Raw genomic sequence first — 27,194 nt, forward strand, 5'->3', positions numbered from 1 at the left:
AAGGCTTTAATATATAGGATTACTGATCAATCATGCACACACATCGATGAGCACAAATAGATCAGATGAACTTGGCGCCAGAGACGCCTGCCTATATGCCATACTGCACATATATATATATATATATATGTATATACATATAGTGTTTGGATTTAACTCTCAGCACGTTTTCCTCCTTCGTATACGTTTAAATATCATTAAGCGTTCATTAGCGCGAGTGCATTCGACTCTCTTCTTCGCAAGCTCAACTGTTCCTTCAAAGAAAAGTACAGTTATTGAAAATCTTTAATAATCTTTACGGTATGCGCCTAGGGGTGACAATAATTGACTGAGAGAGAGAGAGAGAGAGAGAGAGAGAGAGAGAGAGGCTCGTGTGTTTCAGAACGTTGCTAAAAAAAGAAATAAATCATTAAATGTGTTTTAAAGCATCGTGTCGATCAAGTATGCAATAAATTGATATACGTATATACTACATGACTTAAATGACTAACGAGCCTCATCGATGATGGTTAATCTGACTCGTATATATCGCAGTACTCCATAAATCCCCGTACTCTCTTTTCTTCTATAACTCTTTCTAGATGGTCCTCTACTGCGTCGTATTCTTCATTTTAATGACACAATTCACGCGAAGAAAAAGCAATAAAGTATAGGGAATCGCGCGCAGCCACAGAGACATAGACTAAATGAGAGAATGATGGAATATTTAAATCTCCACTCTGCACCGACGACATACTATGTATACTTTGCTGCAGTATCTCAATTAAAAACACTATTAAATTGTTTTTCTGCACTTCATCTTCTGGTTAAAATAAGCACCTCTTTAAACTGTACAACTGCTGACACGCGACAATTTGTTCACATCTTCTTGCAGTCCCGATGGGTTTTCTTCCATAATGAATATATAGCACATACCATGTATAACGTACTCTGAAGAATAGTATAGGTATATAGCAGGCGCAACAGAGATACGGCTGGTCGCTGTGGTTTCGTTTTTACCATTTTATATGTATATATATAAAACATTTCTCGCTTACGCCTTTAGATGTCTATCTTTTGTCTTATATTTCACTGAAGAGATCGAGTCAATGTACGTGCAAGCAGAAGATCAGATTTCTGATTTCAAGCAATTAAGAGATTTAATCATGCAATATAATGATTGATCGAATACGTGTATAATATACATAGAATCATAAGCAGTACCGAAAATTAATTCTTTGAATAATTTTCACCTTTTTCAGTGGACTGAACGCATGTCGATGTTTAATTATCAAAAGAAGTGCGTTCGGACTGTCAGCCGCGCGCGCGCCATCAAATTCATCTTTCTACTTGGACATGTGCAGCTCCGCTCTGCATTCTCGTACTTGAATTATATTAGTCCAAATGCATGCTGATTTAAACGATACCCTCGGAACCGTTTATCGACCTATAACAATGAGAGTGTTGATGCTGCACTTTTATTTCTCATGTTTATGTAATTAGGTGATTGGTTCTTTGAATTGCCATATCTATTGCACCTGGAAATATATTTTCGACCAGGTTATCCCGGTAGAGAGAGAGAGAGAGCTACCTTTGCAGATAATATATCGATGCTTATTTCGATCGGGAATCTTTCGTTGATAAACAACCTTGCAGATTCTTTCAATTAATTAGAATAAATCAGCAAAGTTGCTATTAAGTACTACTAAACATTATTCGGCACAAGCAAAATGATATAATAAACTATTCGATGTATTATATATGGAATATTTTGATTATAAGCTTTTCTATTTTTCAAAAGCAATATTTGCTTATATTTTTGTTGAAAATTATAACACCCCCTCGTACGAGAAGCAGTACGTAATAATTTTAATCTTTTTTCTCCTGAAATAACTATCGTAATTCATTTGCACAGAACTCTTAGGCCGAACATCTTTGAAAGGTGCAGGTACAATTTATTGCAGTGTAAATCATATCGACTTATAAGTTTTTCCACTCGATACTTATGGCAGAAAAAGAGTTTCGCATGCCGCTTTCGAAGCACCAGAATAAAGTATAAGGGTCCAAAGTGAAGAGTAGCGCGTGTGTTGGAATGGGTGGATGCAATCTGTGATGTATAATAAAATTCTAAATTGTGGATTTACAAACAATATATTATTGGATGTCTTTGAACGCGTATAATAATAAATAAAGCTATTATATGGTGAGATTGCACAGGTTGATAGTGAATATACGCGGGCAAAGGAGCCGAGAGTCGAGTATCGAGAGTGGTCGAGAGCAGGCCTGCAAACAGATCCATCACTGAACGAACGAACGATCGAGTGGCTGCTCGAGTTATCTGTCATTCTATCTGGATTCGCGCGACACAATTGCAGCAGAGAGCAAGGGAGAAGGGGAGATTGCCCCATCCCACTTCTATTCGTCTCCTCCGCAGTACGCTTTCTTCGCGAAGATACCGAGCTATATGGGGCCAATAGAATATCAAGCGAGAGAATCCTCGTTCTTCTCTTGCCCCACGTGACCACTACTACCGCTGCCTCCTTCCCTTCCTATATTTTAGAGATCGATATCCTTGATGAAAACGATCGACCTTTTCTGCAAGATAAAGCCAAATCTCATCCCGATCATCGGTCAATCAAGTTTTCCAAGTGTCATTCATTAACGCTCCATTTCAGCATCATCCTGCACTTGTTGAAAAAATCAAAAAAGTCTATCATCAATTTATTTATTATTGGGAAATAAAAGCTTCGGTTCTTTCTTCGTTATATACATACACCTTTTTATATTTTACAACGAATTATCGCAATGTGTATACATGATCGTAACAGGCATGCAGTCTTATAGTTATACACGTATAAAAAATATATACAAAATATTAATCGCACTGTATTATTCCATGTATACATCGTATACATTTTTCAATATACCTACCGTCCTTGAGATTTTGAAACCTTTCGCATTTAACATTCCAATGGTTGGCTTAACTTCGCTCCGAGGGTAAGGGGGAAGGGGGCTATTCGACTGGTTTAATACAAGATCAATTGAAAAAAAAAAAAAAAAAATGTACCCTTGATAATAGAATCGAAGGATTTTTGCAAATTACCACATCTCCTACGAGATTTGAAAGATGAAGGGTACATGGTAGGTTTTCTCAAATCGTCCTATTATATAATATACATATAGAAAAAAGTGTAAGGAGGATTATAAAAATAGCTTGAATCATGCAGGATATTCTCTTGAGTGACTTTAATATTTAGAATATTGACTGAACGTGATATACATGTAAACATTATACGATAGGATATCTGAAAAATTGTCTCCGAAAACTAATAATAATTGTCGTTTCGCGATTTATATAGGGGTATAGATGCTACATTATGAATGCTATCTGTACCATTTTTCGTGTAACAATGACATAGGTGGATTATTCGCACGAGGGCTCAATCGCGAAATACAATAGTCGGGATTTATCGTGAAGAGTCTTCCATATGTTAGATTTGACATATGCTTTCATTAAATGAGCGCAAGCTTGCAACATCTTTCAATTCGAATATATTATAAAGTATACCGGCCGTGACGCAAATCATAAACATGTATAGAAATGAAAATTGTACGACACCACGCTTATAGAAAAAAGTAGATGAATACTGCAAAAAAATTTGACAATTTTTAATAAAAATACAAAACTATGAATCTTCGGGCTCTCGTCGAACACCCAATCATTAGAATGACACAAGTGATATTGTTGAAAGGTTAAAATAAACATGTTGAAAAATAATTAAATGGCAAAATTTGATACGCGCGATGAATCTAATGTTTTTTCTCCCATTTTCGGGACAAAGAAAAGTCTCTTATATAGACCTTCCGACCGTTCGGTCATTGTTGGTCAATGTAATGCCGCAATGATAAAGCTCGAATGAAACATTATAAAACTAATTGACATATTTTACCTGGAACAATAATCTTCGTTATATATATATATATATATATATATATATATAGTCTTCCAGGAATCGATGGATAAAAATTCCAATGCGATACTTGTGCGGCACACACCTTTTATGCAGAAATATGTAAATCTATAAACTATCTTATTTCGTTGACGGTAAAAAATGTTCGAAGTCGGACAAAACCTCCACCGTTAACATCCACGATCGCCTTTTGATCTTGTATCAAATACTCAAAGACGCCGTCTTTCAAATTTTGAGGGTTCCTCATGTAATTGCCATGAGCTATCACTGAATTTGCATTCCTTACGTAATCTTTCAAGTAAGGTTTGTCGAAATAATGCTTATACAAATGATAGGCTGCGGAAGCTTCGCTCGTAAATTTAATTCCATTGCAATCATCCGTCTGAGCTAACAATTTAATTCGTCTATTCTTCTCTGCTTCTGAAAGGTTTGGAAGAATTTTCAGAGCACTTCCACACATTTTCTCCGAAATTGCAATATCTCTATGCTTATTGAATACATCCTGAAGTTTCTTAAGTTTCATCTTATTAAGGGCAATTGCTGAACTATTGTAATCAATGTCTGAAACTTCTTCGTACATCAACTCCCCGTCTCCAAATACAATGTCAGCGGCCAGCAGATAATTATCTATACGCGTTACACAAAAGTCATAATATTATAAACTAAAGAAAAGAGAGAAAGAGAGAAATATTGATAGGTATATAGCAGTAATAAATCATAAAAATATTAAGCTTCTTACATAATTTAGCTGATTCTTTATCAAAAATTGATAAAACATGATTCTTCTTCCCGATCTTTGCATATTCATTATCTAACACAGCCATCCCGAATCTACAGTAACAATTCATATCGTACAACTCTTTTGGCATCATCTCCACAGCAAACTCGAGTAAAACTTGGCTTACGCTATAAGATTTATAGAATTCCAAGTCCAAAAATAATTTTTCCAGCAATTCCTTCTGATGGGGAAGAATTTTGTTGAATAGTCTTAAGCCAACCTGATCGGACAACGTTTTCAATGCACTGATTTGTTGATCGAGACCTATTTGTAGTATACCTCTGATTAATTTTATTATACAAGTAATTGATTTGGAAAGCACTTTAATAAAATACTGCATTGAAAATTTACCAGAATCAGGCTGATAAGAGCTAACGACTACTACTTTCAACAGGGGTATTCTGATCCGAGATAATATTTTTTCCTTTATGGAATACTCTGATGAAATGCTTTGTATTATGGCATTGTACGTTGTTACTGTTAAAACCCAAAAACTGAAAGGTAAAAAAACAAATAAAGATACAACGTTACTTTATTTATTATGAATTAGTTTGATAAATTTACCTTGGAGATGAGTCAGAGCTACTTTCCGTATCTATATTTCCAGTTCGCTTCGTTTCAAAGAAAGACTCCATTTGTATACGAAATAAGTAATAATTATAATTTCTATGCAATGTTTCTCCTTGATAAGTGAAATCAGTAGTGAATAATTCTTCTTTGACATATTCACAAAATATTTTTGGGTTTCTTAGGAAGGATTTTGATGTGAACAATTTAAACCGATTAATTGCATTTAACCTTACTAAGTCTTCTAATGTCCAGTCACGTCCAAAGGCATAGTAAATAAAATTTTGCCTATTTAGAGGCTCTCGTTGGCATTTAAAGTTTTTACATTCTCCTATTTCGATCAATATTGTAGCAATGCGCATAGGATCATACCCATCTTTCCAACATTCATAAAGAAATTTAACAACATTATCGTCCTTGTATGATTGACGTATTTCTCTAAATAACTTTTGAAGATGTGGGCTCAACTTGCCAATGCGGCTATTACAAGCTGTCTGGCCTTGATTGTTACGAGTAAAATATCGCTTGACCATCCAAATTGGAAGAGTAAAAGAAAATAATGTTGTAAATACAATGATCAAGCTCGACGGAATTATTATATCCATTAATATCTTTCCCACATAAATGCTTATAAGAAACGTTGACATAACCGATATAATAGCATCTATGACTCGTTTACAAGTCCAAAAAAATGTATTATAATGCAATAAATTTCTTAACGTGACAAATGTGTTGATCAATGAGATCACATTAAAAATCAATGTCACTTCTAATAAGCCCATCGTATTGATGGCTCCGTTTAGTAATAAAGCGGCACAAGTACCTATACATTGATTAATCACGTTTAATGTAGAGAGAATAAGACTAAAAATCATCCAACTTAGCTTAGCCCTTCTGGTCTCCTTGACGGTGTGACATACCGTATTGGTTTTCTTATTTTTCTCGAGAATTCCATTAGATGGAAATATCATATTACCTGGTGGCAAATCATTGTTGGCTTTCCATTTTTGAAAAGACGAATGTACAACGCCTATATTATCAATAAAGTAAAATCTGGATCTTGCATCTTCTCGAAATTTGAACAAAGGAAAACAATGCAGCAACCCATTGGAATAAACTTGAATTGGTAGTATGGTTACTAATATGTTATCACTGAATCTGTCCAAATTACAAGATTGGTACATATTTTTTATTATAATGTTAATATTTTTCAAATAATCTCCTTCAAATATACAAGATTCTTGCGACAAGGCAGTTTTCCAGAATTCCTTTTCTTTGCTGTCCGCATAAAAGTTTCTAGCGAACAATGCTAATCCAATTGAATTTTGCAGTCTCTTGCCTTTTAGTGGCAGCTCAAGCTTATTTTGTCCAACAGTGTTTTCATTAAAATAAGCGTTTAACATGGAAGATGCTATATGCTCCCAACTAGAATTAGGTACTTCCATATTTCCTTCAGATTTCTGCAGTACAATTATAATTAAAACCCTGTTTTGTCCTCCAATTGATTAATCCTGAAATAAAAATTTGTAAAAGAAACACTTAACTGGAGTATACTATGAGGCCAGCTAATGTGTCGGAAGTTTCATTAAATTTTTACATTCTATCGGCTTGCACTTATCGTGAAAATCTGATCAGATCCCGTAACGCAAAAGATATATATACGATACACAGCGAAATGTGCAAAGTAGACAAATTATAAAAGGCATTTTCTTTGTTACATTCGGAGACTAAAAACTTTGTATATGGGCCTGTTGCATACTAACACAGTGACGATGGAGTGAAATGTGTAATTATATACGTATTCGCGCGCATAAGTTATTATAGAAAAAACGAAATTTACCTATATACATAGCGCTGCTGATAACGCGCATGCAGATACACCACTCGATATTTTAAGTTCTATAGCGTCGTTGCTAATACACTGTGGGAAATGGAATCGTGTGTGTGGTTCCGCTAGCCTCTCCCTCTTTCTATATATATATATATATATATATTTTAACACAAAGATTGATATACTATACACTGTAGCTGAACCACACATACGAATCAATTTCCCACTATGTTTGCACAGCAGGCCTATACTTGCACGGCGAGACTTTTTTGTCCTTATAATCCCTACTGACCATCTGTATTGTAATCAAACGAAACATTTGCTTGTTTACATTAAACAACATTCAACTGAATTCAAATTGAAAGTTTATCCCAACCCGTGATTCAGCACAGACAGAGTTGCTCAAAATTTCCTCAAGCTTCGTTCTGCGCGCCAGAATAAGTATTGGTAACCATGGCAAAGCCAAGCTGAGCTGAGGTTTCTATTGGTGGTAGACATGAATGAGGGGAATCCCGAATCTTTCACAGAAACTGGTTATTCATTCTTTCATACTTATTATAGTTTAACGATCGTTACTTATCGTCAACTCCTCTGGTGAAATATGTTTGTTGCTTTATTTGTAATAAAATTATATTTGAAATTGGTATATATAATTTTCTTAAATAGTACGTAGTATAAACCGAGCTGCACAGTATAAAAGCAGAAAAACTAATTATTAATGTACTCACCACTGTTGACAAATGTCAGGATCTGAACTGATCAACGGCAGTAAATATATTATTAGCACAAACAAATGACTATATAGAAGATATTTTCCAGACTTGTGTGGAATAATGCACTTGGCTGATTCGCGCTTTCATTGGTATTCTTAAGCAGCATAACTCTTGCTCGAGCTCTCTAATCAACGCCAGTCGGTCAGCGTAGCGTAGCCAAGAACCAAGAGAGAGCCAAGATCTACAGAGTATATTGACACGACCAGATACTACACAGAGATCAGCGACTGCAGGCGGCAGACTCAGGCAGAGTACAGTTAACTGCTGATCTGCGCATGCGCATTATTCGTTTGCAGTGAAGACTGCAGTCCTGCCAGGCCAGCCTCGGTCTAAACGGTCCCCCCACTTTCACGTCCAAGCCCATATATTTATATGAGCTGGAAGGTCAGAATGGGGGGTCTGTTTAGCTCCAGACTGGCTTCACTGTTTGTTTTGCAGTACTCCTGCTCCACTCTCCCCTATTGTCAAACAAAAGAAATATATATAAATAACAAAAAAATAAATAAATCACACCTACGGTCGCGCTGGTCCCTAGTATGAGTCAATGGTCTCTCACGTTTCACTACTGTATGTCATCGGTACTCACATTACTGCAGTGTATGCTGCGAAATTAGCTTAGTAGTGGCATTGATAATCACTGTAGCTCATTGCAGAGTACAGCAGATATGCTCTCCGGATTATTGCTCAATCCACGCGATAACTAATATAACCAAATAGATCTATACAAAGACCGTTTTCTAGTTAGCCTAAGGGCCGGTGTCAGTACGAAAAGCAGGCAAGCCTCATATCCAACATAATTGCAAAAATCTGAAAGTACACATTCTGATTGGCAGTTTTTCAGATTATTAGTTCTTATGTTGAATATGAGGCTTTCCTGCTTTGTACTGGCACCGGCCCTAAGGGTGAGGTTCACCAAGTCCGGCTTGAGGGCTAGCCGGGCTAATATGGTATACTTTCGGGCTAAAGTAGTATAGTTACCGTTACATGAGCTGTATGAGTTTAGCCCGGCTAGCCCCAAGCCGGGCTTGGCGAACCTCACCCTAAGAATCGGTGTGAGACTGAAGTAGTTCATTACGTATTACAGGAACTATATATTTGTGTCGCATTGGTTGCATTCAGTAGAGACAAATGTTGAGGGAATGGTGTATGTTATTGGCTATTACTCTTAGATCCTATAATTTTATCCAATAAGAAGTAGGAGTTTAAAAAGAATTGCTCAATAGTTCAGCAACTGTTGTCTCTGCTGAATCCAACCATTGTGTCGATTTTTAGGCTAGCTGAAAAACGGACGAAACAAAGATTACCTTTGAAGAGGTCCGTTGATTCGTGGCGTAGCTTAGGTTCATACAAGAATCGTGTATACCAATATAACGTCCACGAAGTGAGAATGTAAAGTAGTGCCTATATACACACACAGGGTGTTTTCCTAACCTCGAAAACAGCATGGAAGATTCGTATTAGTTTACTATAGCACCCGTGAAGCCAGTGTCTGACCAGTCCCTGGGTAAAAATGGATCCCCCACTCTCTGACCTCCCAGCTCATGTAACTGTACATGAACTTGGACGTAAAAGTGGAGGGACCGTTTATGTAGACCCGGACCGACTTCACTGTACATACAGCACTCGGACAGCACTCGGAATGATGGAATCTGAGAGTGCTGATTGGTCAATATTGCGCATTACCAACTTAAAATAGTCCATTACCAATAATTGGAAAGAAAACAGAGACCCATTGGCCATTCTGGTGCATGTGTAGAAGAGTATTTTACAATGTTTCCATTGTAAACGTTAAGAAGAAGAAATGTAAAATAGAGAGATGTGAAATGAGGCGAGATTATTAAAGGTGAAATTAAAAAATAATTAAAGGAAATTAGTAAAAATATTGAGCGACAGTGAAAATAAATATTCGGTGCAACTAATTTTATAGTGTATTATTACAGTTTTCATAGGTACATATCTACATTACATATACAGCTATAGAGATTGTCACGCAAGGGTCGTTGCGTTGGTTACACACGCGTCCCTATAACTTCATAGACACCATATTACACAATGCTCGTGTTCGTTTATTAATTTTTAGAGTACTGCATGGTAATTACGAATTGCCTATATTACTTGTGATGCACAGCCTTCCGTTTACCTACTCTATGTATAATGTATTATAAAGGGCACATGTTAAGAAGCGACGAGGACCTTTTCTTGAAGCAGCATTATGAAATCAAGTAGGAAGCACTTATTGGTTAGCAATATTGCTAGTTTCTCTATACTTTGACAAAGGAGCTACGAGAGAAATAGCCTTTTTCACGAGACTCGGATACTTTTCAACAATAAGGCACGACAAGGAGTTTAACACTTAAAGTTCCATATAGGTGTTACTGACACTCAGTAAATTTTGTATACTACATATACTATAGCCAGTAATTGTGCTGAATTGGAAATTTCGTAGATAATTTACCATACACGCACACACACACACCAAGATATGAATTTACATTTTCCTTAAAATAGTCATATCATAAATAAGTTGATTGTTTAATTTTATAAAAAGATGTCCCATATCTATATTAACATAGATATTGAAATACTCTTAGGTGTTAAACATCCAGTATGTTCTTTATATAATTTAAAGGAGGTGGTGCCCTTTAAGGGTTAAAAGATTTTATAGAAACATATTGTACCGAAACACGTATTAAGAGGATTGGTTCACCGATTAAACTGACGTCAGTGTTTATCTCCTTTAAACTGGCGTCTATAGTTTGTTTCTCATAATACACAATCAACCATACGTAATACTATACTATGTTGTATGTAGAGTCCTTAATGCTGTTTTATCAGCATTTTTCAACTCCTCTCTTAAGCCTAATTCTGATATTTCCAGTATGGTCATGAAAGAAATGGCACGTATTGAAATATTAACCGTTTGTTTTCACTCCAGAGGTGATTCTCAGTAGTCGCCATTTATCGGTAAATAACTAATAGTTATTTAGAGTGAAAATAGGGATAAAAAGTAACTTTGTCGCTACGTTTTATTTATTGAAATGTCAAAAATGTATCTGGGGCGTATTGTTTTTTTTGACTAATCAATATAGACCTTGCGTAGCTCCTTTGTTAAAATATCCTTCGTTTCGGTCGCTTAATAAATGATATCGTAGGGCTTATTGGACTATATAATGAGAACGTTAGTACTAAAAGCTTGGAGCATATTTGAATTGTTAAGTGTTGACAGGTCGCGCGGTCGGAAAGCTTATAGTGGAGCGGATGCATTGCCAGATCTATCCTGCTCTATGATTTATATTTGCCGCTTGTGTAAAGTAAACTTAGTCGAGCATGATTTACACATAAGGTTCCAGAGCAATGAGCGTCAGGGAGAAATCTGGTGTTGAGCGATTATTTACAAGGGACTGATTAAATGCGCGCGCGCGCGCACGCACGCACGCACGCACACACACACACACACACACACACACAAACAAGAGTAATAATAATTTCTTTCCTTCTTACTTGAATCGAGAGTCTGAATTTTTTACTTATATGTGACCAGCTGGATATAAACGAGAAGACACGGACGGTTCGGGGCGGACTATATCTTGGTTGGTATTGGAAAGAGGGCTGTGTTATATCTGCCGTTGTGTCGCGCGAAGCACATTTATATAGCAATCTCATACTGATAAGCAGCCGTGAATAATGGTAATAATATATAGTATAGCACTGACTTTCATAGAAGAGTATATAGTGAAATCATTGGAGCGCTAATGGAAAATTGAGATTGAGTTTTTATCAAGTTCGATACAGCTTATCTGCAGGATTCTCTGTAGTATCATCTATCGAGCGAAGATTAGACTTATCGGCAATTAGTCGGACACTTGACTGATCTGGTTATTGGTCGAGGGAGAGAGAGAGAGAGCATAAATCAGTGTTACTTTCGCAGCGAGCCGAGTGATGGCGTGCTTTATTAAGAAGGTCGATGGGCGTTCGGCACGCGATTGCAAATTCGCCCACACGCGCTAGATGAAAATGTCAGGAGACAGCTGGTCGAAAGAATCTCTATAGCGTTATACGCAACTATCAAAATCTATTGTAACTCTGTGATTTATCAGTGGCATATGCAAAGCACAGCGATATGTTAAACGTCCTGCCGGATCTTACACCGTTCGGACCATTTGTCGCAATTGCATGTCGCTCGTAAATAAGACAATTTCCAAGCCGTGATAAACTGACTCATCGGTATACCATTACAATTTCAACGTTGTCCTCTTGCGGACAACAGACGCGTGAAAGCTGCACATGTGTATATATATATATATATATAGCCGAGAAGGGAGTAAGGATCAAAGGTATTACATCGTCGAGATAGAATTTTGCAATTTGGGGTAGTTTTATTTGTATCGTTAGTGACGAGCGATGCCCAATGCCCATCGTGGAGCAAGCCGGTCGGTAGGGTTTATGGCAAGCGTGTACTCTGTAAAGAGCTATAGGGAGGGAGTGCGGGAGGGGAGGACGCGTTATACCACCAAAGTCATGGCCGGCGAATCGTGCGGGTCTCATCGGCCGTCACCAGCACACAGAAAGACCAACTTGTTGGAAGAGACGGAGAGGACGAGTCGAGGTGTCGGCCGTAGGGCACGGCACGGCACGGCATGGCACGAATTGAGTCTTCCACACCCCCACAATCTGCATCACCCCCTCCTCCCAGCCCCTTCCTTCCCAGGCCACGTGCATTTATGCCTGTCCGCCATACCGTCAAACTCGAAACGTGCGATCTCGTAATTATCATGTCGCACAGCTTGCGAACTGACGCGATGATTACTGCATTGCCCCAGCTGTTTTTTTTCTTCTCCCTTTTCCTCAGCAACTTCTCCTCCCCATCTTACCACCTTCTTCTCTCTCTATCTATACCACTCCGTCCAATATCAACACTGCATGTCATCTTCCAGTAAAAAATCGCAAAAATTACGTTCTTCGTCTCCTCCTTTGGATAATTAATGAGAGATTGTTTCATGCATTTATATATGCAGTATATATAAGCTTAGCTATAATAATAAATTCTAGCTCTGTAAAGCGAGCAAAGCCCATTAGAATACAATGAAAGTACGTATTGTCGGTGTACGGCGGTTTCGGATAGATGCAGCAGGTTAACGAGTCTGATGCATGCATGCAGGTGACGATGAGAGAGCGCGCCTAAATACTTCTTTCTTCCCACCGGGGAGAATCCCTGAAGCCGAAAGATTTCACAATTGTCAGTCTCGAAGCATTGCTAAACTGCCAACACCGACTACTATGTTCCTTTTAAACGGCAAGATTCGAATCGCCAAGGCGAAAGATAAAAGATGATTGTCTTTCTCGAGACTTGGCAAAGTTTGTTATACATATATAGGGAAGTACGGTAGGGTGATTACGACGGTCGCCATTTTCATGACGATGGGGGCATAATAATCGCGGGAATTGGACTCTCGATGGTGATAATATCTGCTGCGTCGAGTGTGGGTGGTGGGGGAAGAAGGGGGCGAGGAGGGAGGGGCACGAAACTGTGGAAGGGTTCGCCACGGTGGATGATTTCAAGTACGCCTTCACACACACACGCACACATGGCACTTGACGCGCTTTTCGTGCATCTGCCGTGCCGTGTGCCAGGACTCTTATATATATAGGTACTACATACATGTATATAAGAGCTGCTGCTTTTTCCGGCAAAAAGAAAGGAGCGGGGTGGATGGAGAAGAGGCGCCGAGGGATGCATGTTGATTGGCTGCGAGCTCGCAGGACCGGATACGGAGGGCGGCCTGACGCGGCCTGACGGGGCCTGACGGGGCCTTACGGGGCCTCACGGGGCATACCAGCCGAGCCCTCGAATTATCCCTCTTAATTTGTCCCTATAGCTCCGGAGAATTAGCCGAGAGGATGCGCGTGCATGCATATAGGCATACGACGACTGCGGAAAAAGGAAGGGCGATGCATCGATTCTAAGGACTCTGATCTACGGTTGGCTGTGTGCTACGATGCGTCCTAAGACCTACAAGATACACACTACTATCGTATACCTTATCTGATTCTATTTGCATAAAGACTCCTAGCTTGTAAATCTAAAATGCAAGCGGGGGTGCGGACTAATGAGCTGACGCGACCGCTACTCTTCGTGCCAAAGGAAATTAAAAGAGAAACATCTCGCGGTAGTTTTCTAATATGGAAAGAGAACGAGACGCGGGCGGACGCCATTATTATTGTCGCAGCAATTGAAAGAGAGGTTTGAATTTAATTTGGAAATGTGTGAGGATGATCGAGGATCGATCGGAAGGTTGGACTGTCGGCTATTATATGTACATACTATATGTATATAGGGGCCCACGAAATTCGAAGGGGCAGCGGAGTGGGTGGGGGAAAGGGTTCTGTGATTGGGGAGGGGGATCCGGGCCCCTCCCTACCTTCCTCACTTGTATATATACCTCTGACCCCTCTGATCCCCCTGGCCCTGGCAAAGCACACGCGAAGGAACCGTTAGGCTATGCACTTATCTTCTCTTTCCATTCTTTCAGCAAATATTATTTCGCCGGAATGCAGCTGCTGGAATTCCCTATGCATATGAAACGCGTTCATTTAGTTGAGACAATAGGAATATTTTAATGTCTGGCTCGTAATCGAGATGCCAGCAACGTGTGGGAAGCAACACACAGAATCCTGCGTGTATATAGGGGAAAATTTCTGGCATTAAAACTTTAGCTGTCAGGTTTGGGGTTGAGGCTGATGGGTGTGAATGTGTTCTGGCTATGACTAGCGTGTGTCACGCGCGTCATCTTTCTCGCGGTGCCCGGCCCCAACTATATATATATATATTATATTGTACATAAGGCCAAAAATTAATGTCGTTGCAGCATACGGGCGCCGTTTGTATTTGTAGGCTGCTTATATAATTAAACTTTTGTAAAATAAATAACCGGTAATTGCTGAGATCTCCCAACGCTTTTGTAACGCGCGTCGCGCGTGTTAAGGTTATTACGCGAGCTTTTTCGACCTAATGGCACGATTTGTCGCGCGAATGGATGAGAGGGTCGACCAGGGGTAGCATCAGCTACTTAGGCGGCTGGCCGGGCTCCGTAGTTGTACCGTACACGAGACACAGTCTCAGCTGGATTTTCGATGCGAGCGAACGCGCAACAAAAAGATCTCCCGGTTGTGGCTGCATGTGCGACTGCAGCCTGGCTGTCCGGTGAGCGGCGCGGCGCGGCGCACAATCGCGACTCCACCACATTGCATCAGGTTTAAGTATATATATATATATATATATATATATACTTAAACCTGAGCTCGCACTGCACACATACACGCACTGCATGGGACGTATGTACGGCTCGATCATTACGCGCCTTGATTCCGTCCAGCAAAATTTCTCAAAAGGCTTTCTCTTTTTTCCTTTTCTTTTAACGTTCGTCGCGTTACAATAATAGCGATTTCGAAGGCAAATGCACGGCACGGCTCGAAAAAGTCCACCCTTGCTGACCCCGCCACGACGCGGGGATAATTATGACGTGACGCCGACTCCTCTACTATTCTACCCTACCAAGCGTATATACAGATTTACGAGAGAAAAAGTTGAGGCGCTTTCGTTGTTGTTTGTTGAGCCGAGAGGTGTGCCGCTCTCGTTATAGCGACTCGACGAAAATCAGGGGACAGTCACGATGAGGAATCTATACCTGCTTCGAGGTTTCCTATCCTACATCTATATAGCTATACATATATATATATATATATGTATGCCAGCTCGATGCTGGCTATTATCCAGCCAGGAGGCCTGAGCGCGCCCACCCTGAAAATCGGTTCCATCTTGTATACATGCACACACACACACACACACACACACATATAGGAAGATTACGGTGAGAGAGAATGGTCTTACTCTCATCGGGGCTATAAGCCTCCAACTCTCGCTCCGAGCCTAGGCTACATGGAAGAAAAGCTCTTCGATCAACAAACAACTTTGCAAACACTCTTGAGCGAGTCTGCTCGAACGACGAGGTCATTTTTCCAGCACTCTTCCGCGTCCTCTCTCTTTGCATGGGACCCTCGAGAGACACTTCTGTCCGGTCAAGTGTCACTGAGAGACTATTTGTACATTTCGAGTCTTAAGAAGAATATATAGGTATATATATTATATAATTGGTGTGTGCAGTTTTTTTTTCCTCCGATATATGTAGGTATATAGCGAAGCTCTCTCTCTCTCTCTCTCTCTCTCTCTCTCTCTCCAATCTTTATCACAGTAAGAATATATATGGTGAGTCGACAATCTTACCAAGGGTACCATCCAGAGAGAATGGATGCCTGTCGTTTCTCCAAGCCCAAGAACAAAGGTCGCAGGTGGTTAGGCCATCCGGAGTGATGGCTTCTTCTGGCAAATATGGCGGCCTAGGTGGGGGTGGTACGAAGCTTCCTATCACGGCCCATAACGAATCAATGTCATTACTAACACCAGTGTAGTACAACAATTCCTCTTCTGCAACGCCCGCAAACCAGTCCATGTCATTCACGTAAGGATTTACCGTGTTCGTACTCGTTGTGGCTGTGCTCACGGTAATCTGTAAGGAAAGAAAAATGTATTAAGTACGCGAAGCAGCGAAATTCCTTATCTATACGTGTATATATCTAAAATTGTAAGAATGCAGCTACCCGTCGAAGAGTATACATTGTAACTTTATCAGTGTTTTAAAGGAAAGAATTGAAATAAGATGATGGGTTAATTCTAAATGTGTCCGATTGCGGTATCATTTTTGTTTCCTGTAAAGCGAGATAGAGTTGATGGGTATGGTATACATATATGGATAGGTAAATAACGTTAATGGGACTCTGTCGGAGTCTGTCGATGTATAAGGTTGCTTCAAGGTATGCAATATGTAGATGCGTATAGGTATGGGAGAGAGTATCTGGATGTGTGCGTTTCGGCAAATGGCGATGCAAACAAACTGTAAAAAGTTGCTTTCTGAATCAGTTGTATGGCGGCGCGCTGCGTTTCAGCTCTCAGCGCGCTCCAACTCGAACGACAAACAATTAACGATCGGAGAGAGAACGGTGGCCGGGGAGGGTCCGCTGGCGTCGGTCGCGCGAGTAAACCAATATTAAATGCATGGCCCCCCGAGAAGCACTCTCTTTCTCACCTCAATGTTCACCCCACGTTGCAGTCTAGGCTATAGCTCTTATTCCCTCTTCGTACCCTCTCCACCCCGCGCGTGACGAACGTTATTCCTCTCTCTCTCTCTCTCTCTCTCTCTCTCTATATATATATACATATATACGTATACCTAGCTTCCATGTTTGCCACGACCTTGATAAACAGTGAGAAAGCACTCGTCCACCAATCCGTCAGTGGAGTCCTTTCAACCTATATACGTATACCTAGCTTCCATGTTTGCCACGACCTTGATAAACAGTGAGAAAGCACTCGTCCACCAATCCGTCAGTGGAGTCCTTTCAACCAGAGAGGATTCTTGTCTATCCTATACATAGATACATGCATTTTCCTCGTAATTCTGGTGTATAATACCGAGTAAATTAACTTACACGCTTCGCGCTATATAGCGATAAGCATTCAAATTTCCTGGTATCCGCGAGAAAAAGTAGCTGTAAAGAAAACTACATCGGAAAAGAACAGAAACTTTGGATATATTAATATATGTCTCTCGCGCTTACTTATTCGATCATAATGAATCGTTTAAATATTAGACAAACTATATACATAAAGAACGATATATTCGGGGTAAAAGAAACGAAGAGAAAGAGAAATACCTCATATGTGTGGCGTACCTTATTGTGGTACGTTTTATTGCAGGAAATAACGTGGCGGCACAGAGGCCGTCAAAGGACGATGATCTAACGCGAGAACGGCGGCGCGGCGGTTCTCGATCGATTCACGGTCCACTTCACATTCACCGGTTATCTCTATCGGGTTTGATTACAAGCTTTGCGATCGGCTAAGGTCGCCGATGCCGCCTCCGCCGACGCCATAATAATTGTTCGAATGATAACAAACCATGCAGGGGAGAAACGCGAAAGGCATAATTTCTGCATAGATTATAGCTGTGAAAAATTGGACGATTGATAGATACAAAATTGGTAGTTTTCTCTGCGCTGTAATGTCTTCATCCTGACGAGGAAAGGTAAGTGGTTTAATGCTTTTGAAAGACTCGAAGGGAGAATCGTACTCTAGCTCCCCTAATCAGGATGAAATTGTTTTTTTGTAGTCGTTCCATTATATATATATATATATATAGGTATATACATTATACTGGTACGTGAAACGCGGCTAAACTCTGTGTTGAAGGAATAAAAAAGTGAAAAAGTAAAGAAAGAAAATAGAGAAAAGCGACTAACTCTATATGGTGAGTTGGTTTAATGTTGTGTTATTACAAGTCGTAAGAGTTGCGCATGTGCAGGTTATAGGTACCTATCTGTTGGTGAAGGAGCTTGAGTTTCTTACAGCAAACGACACCGAGTCCTTCTTTTCGCTTTCGACCGTGAACTATATAGCTACCAGGCTCTATAGCTCTCGCTCACGCGTTAGATGCGCGCATGCATATACCGAGAACGAGTCCTCGTCAGTCCTCGATCGATCAAAGATACAATGCGTTATATTATTGAGCAGGCTATACGAGAGAAGCTCGCGAGTATACAATAGGTTTTACGTGGCGGCGCGGCGGTAGAGGGTCGATCGCGCGGCTCCGAGCGAGGAGAGTCAAGCCCTATACGCGTAATGCGCCTGATTAACCTTCGGTTTAAAGCTGATGAAGAGTCATGCACGAGCGCGACGTGTTTACCCTCCGTGATTTTGCCGATCGCGAGCGTCGATCGAAGTAGCGAGAGAGAATCGAAAATATGTATATATAATAGGGATGAGAGAGGGTGGCGCCTGACGTACAGGACGTTACTCGACTCCCTCGAAAGACCATCATTGAGGCTTGGCATATATGGATGATGGGTGTAGCGAGAAAGGTGCGGGGATGCTGGGGCCCGGGGAGAGCCGAGGGACGAAAGTTGGTTCGATAAGGGCCGGCTTGGGTCCTCATGCTGATCATTTTACAATATAGCACACATTGATCGCTTTAATTACCGTGATATCGACGTAATTAAAGCCCATTTGTGTTGGCAAAAAGGCCCGTGACTGGTGGGTTAGGAAGGTGAGATGGGAAAAGGTAGGTGGGGTGGGATGTAGGGGGAGGGGGTGATACGCGAATGCATGGTCACCCGCGGTCCGAGCTTGCAGGCTATATATACATATATATATATATATATATATATAGTCTCCGTCTCCCTCGCGCGCGCGCGCACTATATACTATATAGAATACGCGCGGATTTACTATGGGGATATAATATAAGTTGAGAAATCATTTAGAATATAATCAGGTTGTAGCTGAGTAAAGAAAAAATTATATATAGACATAGGATCGTCGTTCGAGAGAGAGAGAGAGATAAAATTGCATGGCTGATTTGTGACGTCGATATAACAAGGTTTCTGCTGCATGACAGCGAGCGATGCACATGCCCACCCTTGGAGCCATTCTTCTTTCGAGCTCTCGCTGCTTGTTATATTCCAAACGGCTCGTTATAATTATAACGCGTTGGCGTTTACGATCGAAAGAATGTAGCTTCGCTCCCCTGATATCTGTTAAGCCAATCCTCTCTTGTCATCTTCCTTTCGTTTCCTTTTCGATAACTTGACACACGCACCGAGCTGACTCGTTAACGAAAAGAATACTTGCTCGAATTTCATTGAAGAAACTCATCCACTGTCGCTTCGATAAACTGGAGCTCCGAATACGAGACTATCGAACGGCTGATTCATTCCCGCTGGCGACTAAATAATGGAGCAGATAAAAAAGTTTCTTTGTACCATTCATCACTTCTTGGAGAGATGTGTGATGAAATTTGTCGAATCCAATGAATATATATATAAACATTAATGATGCAATGCAATGTTTATAAGAAATGATCGCGCTGCATATATTGTTCCAGCTGCCAGAGCAAAGTAATATATATATATAGATACAAATATCGAAAAGATAAATATCGCGGTATACGAGTATCCATTTTAAATTTCTCTCGCCAAAGATTGAGTTTATATTTATAAACCCGATGTCTCTCCTCAATATAATAAAACGAAGCACGTTGAATTCGCGCCAAGTAGTCCATATAGACTGCACTCTTCTTCCCAATGTTCAAATGGCATTTACAATTCTGAAACTCGTCGATTGCGAAAGCGACTACAAACCTATGCGGAATATTTCATACGGAATCAGCATAAACGATCCTATTTAGATTTCCGTATAAACGTAAAATATATTTTGATATATATTTTAAACGTGTATAGAGAGAGAGAGAGAGAGAGAGAGAGAGAGGGAGGGAGGGAGGGGGGGGAGGGGAGGGGAATCTGATGCATCACTTAATAATAGAGGATTGTGAAAAAAATCTCAAAGATATTATTCATGTACGTAATTCGACTTATTGGAGCGTCGAGCAATTTAAGCAAAATTGCTTTCCCGGAACGGGTATCCAGGAGCAGCGATCTTAATCCAAATCTCGGGGGCCGAAAACGACACAGCATCAGCTACAGCATTAAAATATACATAATCGCCAGTTACACAAGCAGGGAAAAATCGAGTGGAAGGAGAAAGAGAAGCAGAAGAAGAAGAAGAAGAAGAAAAAGAAGAAGGTGGGTAGAGCTTGAGGAATACAGGCTGGAATACCAAGTGGTTCCCGGAAACGTTTCTCTCCTGCAGCATCCTTTCGACTTCTTCTTCTTTATATATATATATATATATAGGAGCTCGATCGGTGACTTTTCTGATGCGGAGCGTACGTCCTGGTTCCTATAGTATACATATACGTCGACGCGAACCGAACGGCGTTAACCAGGCGTTATTGAGAGAGTGAGAGAGAGAGAGAGAGAGAGAGAGAGAGAGAGGGGAGCTCGATTTTCGGCAGAGCCCGTAGCTTTGATGGGTCGTTAAGGATGGGTTTGAGGATCGGGGCCGTATATAACGGATAATTGACAGTCCTGCGGAACGCGCCGCCGCGACGTGCCGTTTGCTTTGCATGGACATTGAATCCGCGCGGAACGACTGCGCACCACGCGCGGAGACAGACGCGCGTACGGACTGATGGCCGACGTAGAGGCCCCGACAAGGGGATGTACATACGATGTATGTATATATATATATATATATATATATGTAAGCCATGAACCAGGCCAGGCCAGGCCACGAATTTCACCGACGCGACGTATAGGCCGTACAGGACGAGATGCGAGGAGGGCCAAAGGCAAATAAGAAGCAAGCGAGAGCCTCTATATCTGCCTGTGTGTGTGTGCGTGTGTGCGTGCATGCGTGCGTGCCTGCCTGCCTGCCTGCCTGCCAGGGATACAAAAGAGGATAGAATGAAGCTAGGGCGTGGATCGATCGAAGGTCGCCAATAACAGCCATCAGAGATCCATTGATATATGGTGCTGATGCTGCAATCGTCGAGATAAGCAACAATTAAATCAATTCTCTTCTCTATAGCCTAAATGTACCTACGCCTTCATTTTCATCCTCGCTAAATCTTATCCGCTTCAACTTGGAAGGGATGATAAAGCGCGTCTGCAAACCCATCCAATTAAACGCAAATAATCGTACGTATATTGGCTAAACGAGTGCGCGAGCAACATGTGGAGCGTATATAGACTAAATCTTCCTTGGACCTATATTAGAAAGATTCAAAAGAACAATTGTACCTATATTAATCCAACACGCGACCGTCAAAATCTGGCAAGTTTTGCTCGAGTGCCGTAATAAAGTATTGTATTACGAATCGAGAGGTGCGAGAAGACTGCGCGCATGCGAGTCATGTTCATATGCATGACTGTGCGACCGACCGCGCGCGCGCGACCGGCGATGCGCGTCGATCGCTCTCGACAAGTAGCAAGAAAAGCATAGCTATATAGTATGTATACGCGCATATATATATATACACGCAGCTAAAGATCGCTCACTAGCGAAATTCAATAGTGGACCGTCTTGGCGTCCGTGCGCGCGCACGCGCGCGAGAGAGAGAGAGAGAGGGAGAGAGAGAGGGAGAGAGAGAGAGAGCGTGTCTCTAGAGGCAAAGGATCGAAATACGGCCGGCCGGACGGTTGATTGCGGTAGTCGAGATGATGTATTTGCCGATATCCGCGATAACTCTCACGATACGCGTTCGCTCTCTCACATTTACCACCGCGCGCGGCGCAACATGGGGAGAGCCACAATTACAGCGTGTCCAACTTTTCACCGGGCCTCGCAATACGCGCGCGCCTCTGTGTGTGTGCGCGCATAGCCCATTGTCGATAACGCAATTCTTTGCACGAATGTCTCTCACCTACCCCCCAATTAAATCATTCATACGTCCAACTTGAAATTTTGCTTGAAAACGGTAATTACGCGTGCCACTTCTTCTTCTTCTTCTTCTTCTTCTTCTTCCCCTCTTCTCAGTCTCGGGGGAGTGATCCGATCGTTTTCCGCCACGTGCAATCGAACAAAGCCGCGACTGAGTTTTATAACCAAGCTGTATACGTGAGTCTGTGTGTATCTACCTATTATATATATATATAGTATGCGCGCAGAGATATCAGTCGAACGAACCAAACGAAAGAGCACGAATCTTTCGCGCGTTTTTCTATATATGAATGAAACAACTTTAAGCATATCTTGCAAGATTTTCTATGCTGTACACAAGAAGCCCAAGCTCCATCGTACGCTAGCATATTTTACAATTACTTTAGCGCATTCGCGAGGATAGCACGACATCTGTATGAACTACGCGTCACATTTTTCAGCTCGAAAATAACTATCTATCGACATGCGAAGCAGAGAAGAAGATATTTTCTCAATAATACAGAGAGTGTGACTTTTAACGCACCTGGAGCATAGAAGCATAGACGTATAAGAAAATGCGTTTATCGCACAATCTCCTCAACTATATATAAACCATGTAATTGTTTGCACTGGACTATTTTGAAACTCCCTTATATATTTGCACTTTCGAGAGATGTTACGTAAAAATTTATATCTCTCGAAGCTAGGAAGATAAATTAATGATTTTTATCTTTTAAATTCGCGACGCGCGTTAAAGCCTCGCCCTTACATGTATACCGGGTGTCCGATTAATTATTATCTACATAGCTGCGAATTAGAATAGTACCTATATACGAATCATTGTAAAAAAGCACTTTTTACATGAATTTTTATACCCATATATAACATATTCTACCGAAGAATTGATCAAGTTTTATAAATTATTCAACTCCATGCAGGCTTCCCGCCCGATGACCTGGAAGCGTTTTTTCCGCAAGTCTGAAGAATGCTCGCTTCTATTCAACAAGTATATATAACAAGTGTGGAATATATTAAGCATGCAATTTTCAATCGTATGCACAGATAACTATTGTTGATTACGAGGTAAATTTAAAGGTGCGTGATACACGGAGCAACTTTTTTCTTCTTACGATAATTCATAATATCGAAAATGATATAGCTAGACTTATCAATAATTTAACTGGCCACTCGGTATATCGAGCTACGTGCGTGCGTTTAAATCTTGATAGAGCTTCTATTGGAGAGCGAAATTTTGCGTGAGCGGTTATTAGGCGTTATCAGACATTGGGATAGAGCTCTGATGATTTTCCGCAACAACGGCCCGCGATCCGATATACCTATATGTATATAATACACGTACACACTCGTCGAATTAAAGCCAAAGTTACAACCGTCATAGGTCAAGTAAAATGTAAAGTCGATTAAAGTGAAATAAGAATGGTCTCTATAGGCATGAATCTCGCGCGAAGCATATATCTTTATGGTGTGAAAGACCTCTCTTGGCACACAAATCCCGTAAGGCGACACTAAGGAAGGACGCGACCAATCGGCAATCGCATGAACCGGACTCGTCTTGTTTGGTGCAGCTTGCAACCGGCCAGCCCCACTGTACGGTGCACGCGACCAGTGTCAAGTTAGAGCACCCGAAATTTTAAAAATGGAAAAAAACCAAACAGTTCTTGTAGCACCCGGACAAGTTCTATAGTTCCTTGTTATTTTTCAAAAAACTTGTACACAGATTGAACTCGAAAAAGTAGAAAAAAATTATTTCGGGTGCCAGCTTCACATTCTCTATATAATATACAAACGCTAATATTTCTTTAAACTAAAAGTCCTATCGATAAAATCTATTAGACATATTTATTATGGAACTTTTTGGGGTGCCATTGGAACTCTAGTTAAAAATGGAAAATTATAAAAAAAATCTTTTGTACATTTAAAAAAATAATGAAAACCACAATTTTTTTCTTTAATTTTCCATTTTTAACTAGAGTTCCAATGGCACCCCAAAGAGTTTCATAAATATGTCTAATAGTTTTTATCCATAGAACTTTTAGTTTAAAGGATATATTAGCGTTTGAATATTAGAGAATGTGATAACTTGGCACCCGAAATAATTTTTTTCTACTTTTTCGAGTTCAATCTGTGTACAACTTTTTTTCAATAATAACAAGGAACTGTACAACTTGTCCGGGTGCTACCAGAACTAATTGGTTTCTTTCCATTTTTAAAATTTGGGGTGCTCCAACTTGACACTGGCGTACACGCGCGCCAAACTATTAATGATCAGTCGCCATCTTCCAAACTATTAAAAAGACAACGAATGAATAGTTGATCCATTGTTTCTAGTTTCATCGAGGCAGCTTTCCTCATCAATGTATAAATTGCGTACAGCGTACTTGTGCAACATCTTTTCTAGAAAATTATCCAGCTTTTCCAATTTTATATGTAGGATGAACTTGAATAGCGATCGATGATCGAGCTACGACCGGAAAAAATTCCAAGCGCAGGAAGTTTGCGAAATAAGGATCGTGCGCACCGAGCCATAGACGCGTGTGTCGCAGAGCTCGGATCTCTTGGAGGATTCTCAATTTGATTTTGTGTCATTATTTATATAGTTTGAAAGATTGCTTCGGCCGGCGAGCAGTGTAGGTTCGAAAAACGGTCAAAACGGTGCGACAAGTGGATTCTGGTTTCGGTTACGAGGTGAAAAAGAGAGGTGGCGGTAGCGGCGACTTCGGTTTGGTCAAGCGAGCCGTCGCTATTTGCTTTCCAACCAATTTTCTCCACACTAATAATTTATAGAAAAAAATCCCAAGAAACGGTACATATACCTACTGTGACTCGAGTCTACTCGACTATAGAGATAGTATTAAAAAGAAATTGCCCTGCACTCTCACTCTGTCGTAGATATTTATATATTTTCCTTCGAAGCCTCGCATTTGGGATAAACTCCGATAATCGCTGTAGGTTTTTAAAAGGACAAGAAAAGAAGAAAAAGTTGATGGAGGCAATCTTAGGTAGCTCCAACTTAACTGGCCAGTTTGACTTTTGATATTTTTAAAATGTGCCAGTGATGAGAGTCGTTGCATCGATATACTGCAGGTAGACGCGTATGGTTTGTGGGAGGGAATTGCGTGAATTTGTTAGATCGCATAGCACGTTGGAAGGTGTAGAGCAGAGAAGATTGTGGCATGTATACGATTGTCGAACGATTCTGCGAACGGATAGCTCTAGAGACTCTCTCTCTCTCTCTCGAGTAGACCAAAGGCTAAAGTGACTTGTCAAAAGGGGCTTGGACATTTGCTCGCTATCGACCAAGTAATCGATCGTAGATCGCTTGGCCTCGGACGAGACCTTGAGTCATTCGTGGCCTTCCGATCCTCGCTCGTTCGCTCGCTCGCCTGTTCGCATCTGCACTTCTTGCGCCCGGTCCCCTTTTTCCAAATGTTCTTTCACCTTCCTCGACTCTCTTATACACGACTCCAAAAATATATACATCAAGTTATTCGTAAAGCAAAATTACTCGGTATACCTAAAGACATATAGCTCTGTAAAGATTGTACACCGTGCGCGTGTGTACAAAAGTGTGCAATATGTGCATGCGGTAGTTGTACTCCTTTGGAGACACACGAACCCGTGCATTTACGCAAATCCTTGTAGAAAGTGAAAATAAATATAAAGAAAGGGAAAAAACAGTTGAGAGATTTTATTTAAAGTTGAATGCGGTTGGTTTTGCATGATGAGATTGGGAGCTCGACAGAGTGAATCTGGGTCCTCGTATAGAGATGGCTGATGATCCAAAGTTGTTGGATCTGCTAGTGATTAAGGCATCTTGGGGAACAATGGCTCCGTTGTTCTGCCACTGTCACTATCCCACGTCAATAATAAATTCCATCCCTTCCCCGGCCACTGCAGCGCTTGGGCAGCGGGCAGCCCTCCCGCTTCTATACTCGACTCCGTGCGTCTTCTTCTTATACACATATGCGCGCGCGCGCGTGTGTGTGTGTGTGTGTGTGTGTGTGTGTGTGCGCGTGTACCCACAGAATGCCTTACCGGTTGGCTCGCGTCACACGAGCTTGATAAAATCCACTGATTCCACTGTGCCAGTGCAACGTACGCCAAGCCACATAATGGCGGATGGCGTCTTTCGCACGCCTGTGTGCGTGGATGCCGATGCGCGCGAGCGCACAGTGTCATAATATTATGGTACACCTAGCTTTAGTATATACAGATATATAGTCAGCTGCCTCTACTAACTCTGCCAGCTAGTTTTTTCTTCTTCCCGCTCCCGAGAAAGCTGCTTCGCATGTTTTTTCACCCAGCATGCAGCAGCGGATGCAGTTGCGACATCGCGTCCAGACCAATTAAAATCCAGTGTACTTTCCGAGAAGAGATCACCCGGCAAAAACTTGGATTGAGTCATTATTCCTGAATTTATGATTACTCGGCAAGATCTGGAGATAGCCGCGCGCACGGCTGAGGTCTTAATTTGTGAAATCTCCATGCCGAAAAGGTGTAAATCGATGAATATGAAATATCTAATTATCGACTGCGATGAATCAATAAAAGGACGTCCATAAAAACCTTTTAATGCCTACACGCGCGGCAATGAAATTTCCTATACTTTTCTCCATTAACATGGACAATTTAGATAAACCAGACTATACATGTGTATAAATAGGAGAGAGTTTGGATCGCTACATGTTACCGATTGCGCGCGGTTGAGATGAAAAAGAGTAGCGGGCAAAGCGGATATTGGTCGATTTCTTGCGGTTTCTTTCTCCAAGAGACGGCCCGGAAGAATAAGCTCTATAGGCTGCCCGTTGTTTATTAATATAAGAATGCGGCGCTATAGGAGAAGAGAGAAATAATTGTGCAAAACGAGAGAGGGTTGAAGAGTGTATATGCTATAGCGAATAACCAC

General features: G+C 40.9%; 2 protein-coding genes across 4 annotated transcripts in view; both read right to left on the reverse strand.

Moving 5' to 3' along the window:
* Positions 1–27,194, reverse strand: part of LOC136783915 (uncharacterized) — a 92,505-nt gene that overhangs the window by 19,431 nt on the left and 45,880 nt on the right. Inside the window, exon 2 of the mRNA XM_066744282.1 lies at positions 16,181–16,463. Coding sequence (XP_066600379.1) covers positions 16,181–16,463 — 283 coding nt within the window. The remainder of the gene's footprint in view (positions 1–16,180; positions 16,464–27,194) is intronic.
* Positions 2,709–11,496, reverse strand: LOC136783914 (uncharacterized). Of its 3 annotated transcripts, none has more exons than XM_066744279.1 (6): positions 11,401–11,496; positions 7,855–8,357; positions 5,293–6,806; positions 5,080–5,222; positions 4,690–4,992; positions 2,709–4,577 (listed from the first exon to the last, which is right to left on the reverse strand). In XM_066744279.1, exons 3-6 carry the CDS (start codon positions 6,738–6,740, stop codon positions 4,066–4,068), a joined length of 2,406 nt encoding a protein of 801 aa, XP_066600376.1. In that variant the 5' UTR covers positions 6,741–6,806; positions 7,855–8,357; positions 11,401–11,496; the 3' UTR covers positions 2,709–4,065. The 3 variants fall into 3 exon arrangements, with proteins under 3 accessions (XP_066600376.1, XP_066600377.1, XP_066600378.1); XM_066744280.1 differs by lacking the exon at positions 11,401–11,496 and adding an exon at positions 9,204–9,901; XM_066744281.1 differs by lacking the exon at positions 11,401–11,496 and adding an exon at positions 8,486–8,833.

The sequence above is a fragment of the Prorops nasuta genome, unplaced genomic scaffold, assembly GCF_024137725.1.
Source record: "Prorops nasuta isolate Cenicafe-Biocafe unplaced genomic scaffold, Cenicafe_Pnas_1.2 PNAS00038, whole genome shotgun sequence".
Classification (NCBI taxonomy): Eukaryota; Metazoa; Arthropoda; class Insecta; order Hymenoptera; family Bethylidae; genus Prorops; species Prorops nasuta.

Coding starts and splice junctions, on each gene's coding strand:
- LOC136783914 (XM_066744279.1), bottom strand. CDS start 6,740: ATGGAAGTACCTAATTCTAGTTGGGAGCATATAGCATCTTCCATGTTA. Junction 5,223..5,292: donor AGCTCTGACTCATCTCCAAG/GTAAATTTATCA, acceptor TTTACCTTTCAG/TTTTTGGGTTTTAACAGTAA. Junction 4,993..5,079: donor CTCTTATCAGCCTGATTCTG/GTAAATTTTCAA, acceptor TACTACAAATAG/GTCTCGATCAACAAATCAGT.